Genomic DNA, 12,774 nt, shown 5'->3' on the forward strand with positions numbered 1-12,774 from the left:
ATATTATATTCCATTAAAAAACAAATCAGAAAAGGTGGAAAAATACCTTCTCTGCTGTCTGAAAATACTGCTTCACAAGGTCTTCCACCCTCAGTGTCATCCCCTCAGGAGTAGGTCTGCTCATGAGCTTTCCAAAATTAAGATCATTGTCTAGAATAGAAAAGCACAGTGGCACTGTCACCCACACCTGCAACTTTTAACTATTATCATCGCACTGACAGGAATAGGAAAAAAGATTAATATAGGCCTCAAGAACTGTGGTCCCTTTTATATGCCAAGGATTTATGTAGAGTCTATTTGGAAACACAGGTGAACATAACTGATGCAATAATTGTACAAGACAACTCTACCCCTAGCAAATACAAAGTGTTCTTCTAACAACCAAATGTCTGGAATTACAAATTTAACACCATGTCCTGAAGGTTATTATAACTGGACTCTAGAAGTTCACAAATGGAAGAAAATCAAAGGACCCATAAAAGCACAAGGTGTTTTTCATACCCGACTGTTACTAGGGAAGAAGTTTTCCTCCAAAGCACACCAAATGAGTTTTAGTGCAAAATGCTCATAACTCATTAAGGCTGTGCCCCATTCAAGGGCAGCAAGGCAGGAATGACAGAAAATAAAAGGGTAATCAAGTGAGATTACCACAAACCACACAAAGTAATATAAAGTGATTACAGATTGCTGCCAGACATCTGCCACACACAAACACTAAACATTACTTTGTTACATAAGCAGCTACAACAAAAAGCAGCTTGATGAGAAGCTCAACATGACCCAGCAGTGTGCACTCACATCCCAGAAATCAACTGTGTCCTGGCTGCATCAAAAGAACCGTGACCAGCAGGTCGAAGGAAGTGGTCCTGCCCCTCTCCTCTGCTCTCATGAGACCCCACCTGCTGTGCTGCCTTCAGCTCTGAGGCCCCCAACATAAGGGAGGACATGAAGCTGTCGGAGTGAGTCTAGAGGAGGCCACAAAGATGATCAGAGGGCTGGAGCACCTCGGCTATGAAGACAGGCTTAAAGAGCTGGGCTTATTCAGCCTGGAGAAGAGAAGGCTCCAGGGAGAGAACTTTAGAGCAGCTTCGAGTGCCTAAAGGGGCCTACAAGAAAACTTGAGAAGGGCTTTTGACAAGGGCATGCAGGGACAGGACAAGGGGGAACGGCTTTAAACTGAAAGGGGGGTGGATTTAGATTAGATATTAGATTAAAGGAAGTTCTTCCCTGTGAGGGTGCTGAGGCGCTGCCATAGGGTGCCCAGAGAAGCTGTGGCTGCCCCATCCCTGGCAGTGTTCAAGGACAGGTTGGACACAGGGGCTTGGAGCAACTTGCTCTAGTGGAAGGTGTCCCTGCCCATGGCAGGGGGTTGGAACAAGATGATCTTTAAGGTCCTTTCCACCCAAAACCATTCTGTGATTCTAAAAGGAACAGTAACAACTTCTGAACTCACAAATTCTTAAACATCACCTGTACTGAACCACAGCATTATGCACACATGGACTGAAAATTCTGACTGCTGTATTAGCCACCTCTCTTGTAGCAGAGGGTAACAAAGCAATGCAAGAACCACGGTAATGTTTTTACATTCCCTTCCTGAAGCCAAGATGCACATTCAGTAGGAAAGTTAAAATGCCTTGATGAAATGTGGTGACAGCAGTAGCTATCTTGTATCCTGAAATGTCAATGAGATCACAGAACTACGAAAAAAAACCCCAAACCCGAAAGCAAAGCAAAATAGAATCGATGAAGCACAATTTAAAAAAAAAAAAAAAAAAAATCAAATAAAAATCACTAAAAGCATTTTTTATTCATGAAACGTTTTGAACTCCATAAAACTGACAGCGTACGTAAAAAGTGTCAGTGGAATTGGAGTACTTACAATGCACTAATGTGAAATATTAACAGTTCTTTAGCACAGTCTGTTCTTGTGCAAGCTGCATCTTCATTAGCAACTATCACAAATCCAGTATTTGGGCAACATCTATTATCCATTTATGAAAACTTCTAGGCACAGTAAGAAAGCTGCAACAGTAACAGCTATTATTTGTTTTGCACAAATGCTTGAATAGAGCCATACCTGGAACAGACAAGCCAAGAGCACCTCATACACATGATTGAATAGGGCAGACAAAATGCTGTCCTACATTCAGACTTTTTTTTGGATATACAAACATCTCTCAAGCCCATCCTCTCCATGACTATTTTAGGCACAAAGAAATTAATTACTGCAGCAACAAAATAAAAAACAAAAGGGGAAAAGCACAACACTCCTTTCTCTTCCTGCAGTGTCCAAATCCACCAATCCTCATTCTGAGAGGTCTCAGGAGTGAGATGTTTAATGCCTTCCATGGTAATTACCATAGAATCATGGAGTAAGTCAGTCTGGCACAGGGCTACGTGTGTTACCATAAGCAATTATTTATGAATAACTGTCAGAAGATGCTGTGCTACATACCAGAATTTTAGACAAACCCAGAAATAGAGCAGAAATACTTGTGCGATATATACTCTGCATCTTTACTCCTCTTATAACACACTAGACGGTAGACACCAAGCCTTTGCAAGTGCTGTGTAATAAAATAAAGTAAGAATGAAAACCTAAGCAAGCCAATGATTCCTTCCTTTATAATTACCATTTTTCTCTTTCTGTTCACGACGCCTGAAGAAGTGTATGATGTCTTTTGGGTTAGCCACCCTATCCATGTACTTCTGGCTAAAACGATGGACACTGAATGGTTCAAAGCCACCTGCATAATCAACCTAAGAGAGAAAAGGAAAAATTCAGATATGAAATAAACAGAAATAGAGAAGCCACACAGGTGACCTTGGCCATGATCAGGAGGTTGGAACTATATGATCATTAAAGTCCTTTCCAACACAAACCATTCTATCACTGTATGAAGATGGGTTTGTTACCCTTCAAAGGAAAAGTTAAAAATAAGCCAATCTAAAATTAATGCTTTACCATCCTATGCAGAATAGTTAATGGATAATTATTATTATTATAATAATACAGCTTCATTTAGTAGTCTGCAGGAAAGCTTCCATAAATTAGACCAGCAGCCTAATAGCCTAATGCTCAGACAAGCACTGACATGTGCTTATAACCAATCTCATCCTTTACTATGGAATACTCGTTATACCACAGGTAGATGGAATCATGGTATGAAGGTGATTTATATTTGCCTGTACACAGTAAGACATTTTCTATATTATGTGTTTATATAAAAGCATGACTTTGCTTTGAAGCTCAGTGACCATTCAAACCAAAGCAATCCAAAGTGAACAATTCCTTACGCGTAACCGTATAAGAGGCTTCCCTGGCTGGCGTGGATTGCCCAGGCGCTCTCGTTCTGCATTGTCCAGCATCATCTCAACCTGTGAAACAGAATTAGAACTTCAGTTCCACTTTGTTCTCTTACAGATGTATGAATCCTTCAAACACAGCTTAAAGTACAGCCACAGCTGCAGGGAGGAGCTATAAAAATAAAGAGCTATAGGATGTGCTCTCACTCCTGAACAATACACAGCTGGATCCAACCAAAATCCATAAGAAAGAATGAGTCACAATAAAAACTTATTTTTCAGCTATAGTGTAGTCCAGCAGTACCTACATCACTGACCACTCAGTATATTACTTTACAGCCATTATGCTTTGCTAAATTTCTAGTTCCAGGAAAAAAAAAAAAGCAGGAAGACACTTATACCTAAGAACCAATAGCAATTAATATACCTGCTTAGTTACTTCTCAGTTACAGCCCAGCTCCCAGGGTTTACGTGTATGTATTTACGCTGGTTCCAAAGCGCACATCCAACAGTGCCCCACTCTTAGGTGGGAGTTTTCATACGAAGATAATATGGACCCCCATAAAGCAGTTACAGCCTATTTCGGTAAGTCATCCTAGCCAAGGAATATGGAAGTCAAGGCTGCAGTGAATGGCATGGAATCAGCTTCCTAAGAAAACAGTGCCAAAGTTCTTTTCAAGTAATATGGAGAAAGACACAAGATTCCTCATCTTTGTCTCAAAGCCAGTCACAGATTCTATTCTCTATCCATACATACACTGTTATCCCATACACTATTAGCATTACAAGTTACCTTTTCCATGCAGAATGCTTGTATTGCCTGAGTTACTTTAGGATTGTCAGGATTAAAGAGATCGGGATGATCAGCTAGAACAATATCCTCCATGTAGAAAGTTCGCACTGTCTCCAGAGCAATCTTCTGCATTTTCATTTTTTTCCCTCTAACATGCAGCAAGCCAATGTGTCTAGAAGGAGAAAGGAAGGAGAAAAGTAACTTACTACAAGATAAACTTCAGCGACCTATGGATTAAAAATCTAGTTCCAATTCATGTTTACTTTTCAGGGACAAAAGTTTAAAAGTTATAGGAAATTCCTGAATATGTACTTCAGGGTTGGCCCTGCCAAACTTCAGTTCTATTATTTTTAAATTGTCCTTGTTCCATACACAGCACATGAACACAGTTCCTCGTATGCCAATTTATCAGGGTACAAACTCCTCAAGTAAGTTCCATTTGCTTCAGATGTTAGGCTTAACCCTAAGTAAAGCAAAAGTTATTCTAGGCACCGATTTTACCTACTTGTTATGTCACACTCTGAAGCTAATCCACACTCTAACATAAGTCCTTTCATACTTAATAAAAGTATTTTTCCTTTTTCAAACACAACATATGACAGACATAAGGCAAAGGATAAATAAGAACAAGAAACCATCACACACTTCTTCACAGCTTCTCCAGGGGACAGAGATGTCACCACCGAACTTCCTGGCTGAGAAACATAGAAATGTTGCTGTTCATTTTGGCATGGGGCTATTTTGCACTCATGTTCATGACCCCACACAACAAGATCGATAAAGTCATCTAAAAATTGCTCTGGGATGTAGTTGGTAGCTCCATGTTTGCTCCTGTTCAAAAGAGAAAAATAATTAGAATGTGCACAGTTACGGGTGAGCAAGGGGGGAGTGAAAGTGAAGGAGGAGACAAACTCAGGGAGATTTAAAGTGATACAGAAACTCCAGCAAAAATACCTGAAGTACACATCAAGTCAGCTACTCTTCACATTTATTCCTTACACAATTGTTTGAAGTGTTTAGTTAAACTTACAGAGCTCATTCTTTTCTGCTCCCTTTTATTCAGATCTCCCTTTTTTTTTTTTTTACTTGACTTGCGAGAATTCAGGTGGTTTTTTTCCCTATGAATGCTTTTATAGCACCTCATGGCTTTAATAGTGGGGTAAAACCCACCAAATTAAACAGATAGGGACACACCACCCCCCATCCCCTTCCAGAAGGCACAGGAGATGGAGGAGTAGTGAGCTCCTTTAGCCTACTGAACAGAGATCAGTACTCAGGGTTATCTGAGCTGTACTTGTTTACTCCTGCCTCCCCGTTACTCTCCCATGAGGACTGCACTCCTTCAGGAAAAACTGTAAGAATGGATTTGGAAAATAACTCTCCCTGTTCCTACTACCACTGCTGGAAGTGCGTGGGCAGAAAGAGCACATGCCACCTACCCTGGATTCAAGCTGTACAGTCTAGTAGTGTAAGGGAAGATAGGGTACTCCTCAAATCATGGTTCAAACAAGGATAAAAAATACAATATGAAGTTTAATGCTCTCGGCTCTAAGAGAAGACTTCATTATATACATATTACACTACAAAACCTCCACTGCCCCTAGCTATATGAGTTTGGGAAGAGATTTCCCAACATTCTTAACTCATTTATTTCAACACTTTTCCTTTACGATCCTTCTGTAAAAAAAGAGCTGTAAAACAATGCTTTCATTTGGGAAAATCCTGAGAAGCCAGCTACTCACATGAAGCACCAACTAGTACAGCTGGCTTCCTTACCTATCCTTTTTAAGGCAGCTTAATGAAGTAGCACAGTAAGTTCAGAAGTCACCCTAATTCATTCAATACTGTTACCTATTTTGATGAATCACAAACAAGTTAAACCAACTATCTTCATCTTCCTTTGGTCTCAGCATGGTTACTTGTTTATTAACAAACATACGATACAACCTCTCATCTGGAATAGCTCCTGGAGTGGACAAAACAAAATACTAAATCATCTTTGTGTGGTAAACTAACTATTTGATAGCATTTTTATTAGCAGCTCGATTAAAAAGAGCATAAAGAACACAACTTTGTGTTAAAATCAGATCTTCATTCTCATGACCATGAGTCTAATTATGAATCTAAACAGATCAAAGTATAATTTGGCTATTTTACCAGACAGACTTCTAAACATAAGACATTTTAACATAAAATCTACTTTTGAACAACTGCTAAAAGCAGTTTCATTACCTGCATCCGGTTTGAGACCTCTTGTCAGTATTCTGTGCTAAACAACTGACTACAGACAGAATAAAAATCATACAAGAGGTGTTTTGTTTCTTGTTGACAGAGTAAAAAGTATACTTGGTTGTAAAGTGGAGTCTAAAACCAGATAATACTGAGCAGAGATAGACTTCTTAAATATCCTTCGAAATTCTCTGCCAAACAAGTCATAACTATGCGGAGTCTGTGCTTTCCCCACACAGCAGTACTTCTGAACTGTTTGTGACTGATTATTTCCTTGATGTTTTTAACAAAAAAAAACCCCAAACAAATAAATCATCCATACCCAGGGTTAATGATGTATCTCAATAAAATACCATATAGAGTTTACATATGTTGTATGAGAACAAATGCCCTCTAAACCAGAGAAAGTCAAGAGGTTATATAATCCTTGCACGAACTCAAAGAAACATCCCATGAACATTTTCATGCAGCAACACCTGTGCTTTAGAAATCTGCTGCATTTCCCAGTAATGATTTTAGGTACTAAAATGCTTTTGAAAACCTTTATATTTTGGTATTAGCACCCTCACTAGTAACCCTTAGAACATCCAGCAAACTTTTAGAGTATCTCATTAAACACATGAAATCATGGTTAACTAGGACTTAATGTTTATAGCTATAAAAGTTACTTGGAAATAGGAATGTCAGCACTAAACATAAAATAAGAGGAAAAAATAAGATCTTAACAGTTAACTTCTCTAGACAGCAAGCAGTCAAGCATGACCATTCAAGTTAAGAATTGAGGGTAGAGGTGAAGGTGGAGAAGAAAATGGAAAGGAACAAACTGAAGTTGAAAACCACCATAGAACATCGTTAAAATAAGAAACTCTTCATATGTTTCTTTGAAGAAACCGAGGTTATCTGTGACAGAATGACTTATACACCACTTCAGACAGACCTTAGGTTTCTGCTCAGTTTCTGTTTTTAAACGTGACCAAAACGGCAGGTGAACACACAGTGCTTAAGTTTTACTTAAGCAGGAGGAAGTAAGATTAACATACAACAGTGAGAACAGCAAGGTTAACATACAACAGAAGTGTGATTGCCCTGACTCAGTACATGGGCACTATCTCTGGCTAACTTAAGCAGGGTTCACTTAAGACCAATAGAAGTATAGAAAGTATAGAAGTTACTGAAGGATTTATTTTAAATTCTTGAAACAAAAACAAAACACCAATGACAAACACAAATTAAAAAAAAACCCTGTCAACCAGTGCCAATGCAGCAGGAGGAGAAACTTGAACTGTCACAGAGCTGATATGCTTTCATTTAGCATTTCATAAGCCAACATCTTCATGCTTGTTGCAGTGCTATATATGTTTTTTCCAACCTAATTTAGACCTACTGAACTCCAGTAATATATAAACAGTCTGGCCACAGTCTGGCAGGCTGATACTTACCCAAGCCATACAGAGCAATTTTTGTTCTACCCTTACGCAGCAAAATGGGACTAATATCTATTTTCTCCATGGAAATTGAACGTCCAAAGTGATTCAGCAATCCTGCACAGCTTAAAACATCCAATGCACACAGTGCATCTGCCTGCAGAAAATATCAAGAAACAATACAAAAGCTTCGAACAGAACATTTAGTCTTCAAAGTCTAAGTGAAGCAGTATCAAAAGGGAGAATATCTTTTCTTAAGCAACTTCTGAAAACCCCACCATATATATTAGCTTTTTTTTTTTTCTAGTAGTCACAGATGGAGAGGCAAATCCCTTTGCCTTAAAAGTCTCACTTCGTTTGAACAATGTGAAATTAAACATTAAATCATTCAGAAAAAACAAAACCAAAAAAACCCACCCAAACTACTAAAGGCTCTAAACTACTACAGAAAAATATCTGGTTAAGCCAACTACTTCATAGTAGGTCCAAAGTTAAACTTATGCTGTTAAAACATATATCCCCATGACACAATGCTATTGACATAAAATGCAAAATTATTAACTCAACACACGTACTTTGCTGCTTTCTAAATGCCCTTTTCATCCTTACATTTAGTTGTTGATTTTAAATGAACATTTCATCATTATCACATTATCTTCCTTGAAAATATAAGATGCCCATCATTGCACAAGTCAAAGTATCAAAATTCCCCTTCTTTAAGAAAAAAAAGCTTTAGGTCTCTACAGAGAAAATTTGGTTTAGAAACTTTCTGAAAGGCTGTAATTTCTTGGCATGAAAAGCAATTCTGTTCTCAGTGACAGAAACCTACACAAAATAAGAATTTAAACATAGTAGAATCCCAGACTGGTTTGGGTTGGAAGGGACCTTAAAGATCATCCAGTTCCAACACCCTGCCATGGGCAGGGACACCTTCCACTAGAGCAGGTTGCTCCAAGCCCCTGTGTCCAACCTGGCCTTGAACACTGCCAGGGATGGAATTCATATGGTTCCCTTAACCTCATACGTGACTTCTTGTCACTAATTAACAGAATTTCTAAAGACATTCACAGTATTTATCTGAAGAGTGGAGCAAATGATTAAAACCAGGTGGTTCTCCAAGAACTGTGGTTTTACACATCTCTATTTCTATAGTATTTTGTAATATAACAATAGAGTACAATTATGATAATAATTACCCCTGTGGGATCATCATGGTTGCCATGAATACTAAACACTGGAATAGAAATGTTGAGATTTTCATCCTGATAATTCACCCATGGAAACCTGCACAAGGAAAAAAAAAAAGAAAAAAAAGTTAAATTGCAAATTTGGGGACAGCTCCCAATATTTTCTTCAAATGGATGTCATCACAAATACATCACAACACCAGCACAAACGAGCACTAAGTGGCTATGAATAAGCTTCAGCTGCACAGCTTAAGAACATTCTTCCTCATGGCCTGGAACAGCACTTCCCACTGGGAACAGGGTAATAAAAGATGCTATTTTTTTAGAACAAGCCTGTGAAAAGAATTGTACAGCATGCTGTGTGGTACGTGCAAGAGAAGCGGACTGGGCTGCGCAACCGGTGTTTACACACAAAGAACTGCTGATTTAACCACAGCGATTCATGGAAATCGGTTTCCTTGCACTGCACTTGCAGGATGGAAATGATACATTACATAAATGGATCGAATGTCACAACACCCTCACAGGTTTCTCAAAAAATGGTGTCTGCTCTTTTATAGACTTAAAGACGACGACAGGTGAAGTCATCCTGTGCCCTGTTCCAAACAAACAGGCCTAAAATGTAACGGATGATAGAAACCACAAAAATCACGACATGCTCATGAAGGATGCAAACCAAATCTTACAAAGTTTACAAAAGATACTTACTTGCTATTATGAAAATTAACTGCTTGGTCACTCAGAATTTCAAACTGAACAGGATGATCCCCCATGCAGTATTTTCTCAGTGACTCCAAACAAGTGTGTATTGTTTTCCTGGAAGGTTTGTTGTCATGGAAAAGGTCCCCACCTAATAAAACAAAGTCCACCTGTATGTAACAAAAAGCTTTATTATTTTAATACAACATTTTGTATTGCCTTGAAAGACTTCTAAACAAGTAGTTTAAATAATTCTGTCTAAGGAGTTCCATGTATCTCCTCGTATCTGGATTTTTAGGTAGGACAAGGTGGTTGCAGACATGGTATTTAATTTCCTCATGAAACACAAATTAAATTAAATTATTCATTATAACAAAACAAAACCCAAAGAGACCCATTTATGAAGAGCTACAGGAGAAAACAGCCGACAGTTGGCTCCTGAACATTTGCTTTGACAGGCATGAAGAGATACATTATCTTTTTATTGCTGTGGTACCTAGTGGGAAGAAATCAGTAGCTAATGCTACATTACTTTGAGAACATACTAGTTGCAGTGACCTTATACATATTTAGCTTTTGAAAAAGCATTAGAAAACGAACAAATAAAACCCATTGTCATTAAAATTACAAATAATTTAAGTAAGAAACACTGAATCCTTAAAAACAGAACCATAGAATCATTTAGGTTGGAAAGACCTTTAAGATCATGAAGTCCACCCCTAAGGGCCCCATCTACATCTGTCTTTTAAATACCTCCAGGGATGGTGACTCAACCACTTCCTGGGCAGCCTATTCCCATGCTTGACAACCCTTTCAGTCAAGAAATTCTTCCTAATATCTAACCTAAACCCCCACTGGTGCAAATTGAGATCATTTCCTCTTGTCCTATCATTTGTTACATGCAAGAAGAGACTGACACCTCAACTACAACCTCCTTTCAGCTACTTGTAGAGAGCGGTAAGGTCTCCCCGAAGCCTTTTCTCCAGTTCCCTAAGAACTGGGTCCAGTCAGCACACTGGGCCTTCTGTTCCTGTCAGGAGGGAGTCTCCTATGACAACGACCGATCTTTTTTTCCTTATGGAAGCAGTTCTGATGCAGGGTGGAAGCTGGCTTAACCTCGGTGACACCTCCAAGCCAGATGAACCATCATCCTCACTACTGTTGGGTTCCACTTGCAAAGCCTCACACCTATTGTGGAAGAGCACCCAGGAAGGTGGGGTAGGCACAAGAGATGCACTGCCTGTGCCAGGCAGGAACATGTTGCTATTGCCCCTATTCCTTAAGTGACTGCGTTCAGCCAGGAGGAGAGAGGACAGGGAATCCTCCATGTCTTGTGTCCTGTCTGCTTATCGGGCCTGTTTCAGGGCAGGCAGGGTGTGATTCCAGCAGTCTGTCTCTCTCTCACACTCCCTGATTGTGGGAGACAATGGAAACTAAGTGGTTATTGCCAAAGAGAAGTAACTGCTTGGCTGGAGAAGAAAAAAAGTACAATCAAGCAGAGCAACCCAGCTGGCTGAGGAGGAGAGAGCATAAAGATAAGAGACTGGCTATTCTGGGACTGGTTGTGAGAAAGCGAGCAGTGTTAACAAACAAACTATAAGTCAGGAACTAAACATGATAGGCTACAAATAGAATGGTGTAACAGCTAGAGCAATCGGCTAAAAATAACTGTTGTTAGAATGGTAGAAAAAGTTAGAGCAGTAGGCAATAAAGGGATTCACTGCATGAAGATGCAGTCCGTGCCATGAATCCCCTCATCTGATACTCCTCACACTACTCAGCTCCTCCCAGAGGTCCGTCCCTAAGCAGAGGGGGTCCTCTACATGGGCACACCTCCCACAGCTCTGCTCACTGCTGCCATCCTGCACTGGCACAAAAGCAGGGCACAGCCTACAGTCTGTGTGGCAGCATGTTCCCACCAGAGCTCTGTCTATGCAGCTGCATCAGTCATGGTGCGTGCAGAGCTTGGAGAGTCCATGGCTTTCTGCTGGGTGGACACCATCTCCCCCTGGTCAAGCTGCAGAGCTTCAGCCCCTTCCTGCGTGAACTGACACACAAGTGCTGCATCACACCCAGTTTGCCTGCCCTGCTGGTGGTACTCCTGGTCGCTGGCATTCCCCAGGGCAATCTGAAAACACCGTTCATGCAATCAGGGTCACAATTCATTAAGAAAGCTCTCACAGAGGAACAGGCATTCCTTTTACTACAGCAGAAACGTAACTGGTTGCAATCAACAGCGAATTGAATTAGCAAACTATTGTTAAAGATCACAGACCAGGACGAAGCTTTATAGCTTCTGGCAGGTTGGAACGTGCTTTCCACTGTCTGTCAAAGCAGTACTCACTTCATTTTTTTGAGCATGGTCCAGAATTTCATTAAAAGTCACAAACGTGTCATTTCCACGCACTGGGTCCTTCTCCATATAGCCAAGATGAATATCAGTAGCAATAAGTATTCTAAATGTATCTTCATCATCCCTGAGCAAGATAGGAAAATTTGTGTTAGAAAGCAATATACTTATGACTTTCAACCCAGACTCTTACTAAGGGAAGTTGTTCTGTCCAAAGTCATTAAATACACAGATTTTTGATAAAACTCTATCAAAATAGCAGTCCTGTAATATTCTCAAACCATTGGACTACTTTCATTGCTAACAGCACTTCACCAAACCAACCAGATTCAGTTATCCCAATCAGCCCACTCTACTAAAGGGCTGCAAACACCTCTCTGAAGTATCTAACAAAAGCCTATGGAAGCCTTTGCATGTTTTCTGCCCTTAAAAAAACTTGGTGAACAAACATTCCGTTTCTCTCTTTGCACTAGCAATCTATGCTTACATGAAAGCAAGTATGATGATCCTAAGGACCGGGATGAAAACATAAATCTCATTCCAAATATACAGAAGACTTGTTATTTCATATGACAGAGCTGCATCAACAGGAGCTTACTGTGAGTTGATGGCACTCATCTTCGTGCCAAGACTCTTCACAAAAGGGCTCTGGACACTGCTTAGTAAGTCAGGTCAGGAAGCAAGCTTCTATCTTCATAGATGCTACAAACAGCCTAAGAGACAAAAAGAAAGGGCATGATGAGCTGAGCGATACGTTTCCCAGTCTTTGACTGGGAACTGCCG

The 12,774-nt window shown here is 39.9% G+C and overlaps 1 protein-coding gene across 1 annotated transcript; it reads right to left on the reverse strand.

The window, feature by feature from the left end:
• Window positions 1-49: 49 nt before the first annotated feature.
• On the reverse strand, window positions 50-12,609 carry MRE11A (MRE11 meiotic recombination 11 homolog A (S. cerevisiae); the record flags this gene model as incomplete). The annotated part of the gene is made up of 11 exons (XM_010012552.1): window positions 12,590-12,609; window positions 11,986-12,118; window positions 9,651-9,811; window positions 8,952-9,039; window positions 7,771-7,912; window positions 5,954-6,068; window positions 4,748-4,933; window positions 4,103-4,274; window positions 3,301-3,381; window positions 2,637-2,763; window positions 50-150 (listed from the first exon to the last, which is right to left on the reverse strand). Coding segments are annotated over exons 1-11 (1,326 nt in total), but the record flags the coding sequence as incomplete, so codon positions are not given.
• Between the last annotated feature and the right edge of the window lie 165 nt (window positions 12,610-12,774).

The sequence above is a fragment of the Nestor notabilis genome, unplaced genomic scaffold (assembly GCF_000696875.1).
Source record: "Nestor notabilis isolate BGI_N333 unplaced genomic scaffold, ASM69687v1 scaffold12934, whole genome shotgun sequence".
In the NCBI taxonomy this organism is placed as follows: domain Eukaryota; kingdom Metazoa; phylum Chordata; class Aves; order Psittaciformes; family Psittacidae; genus Nestor; species Nestor notabilis.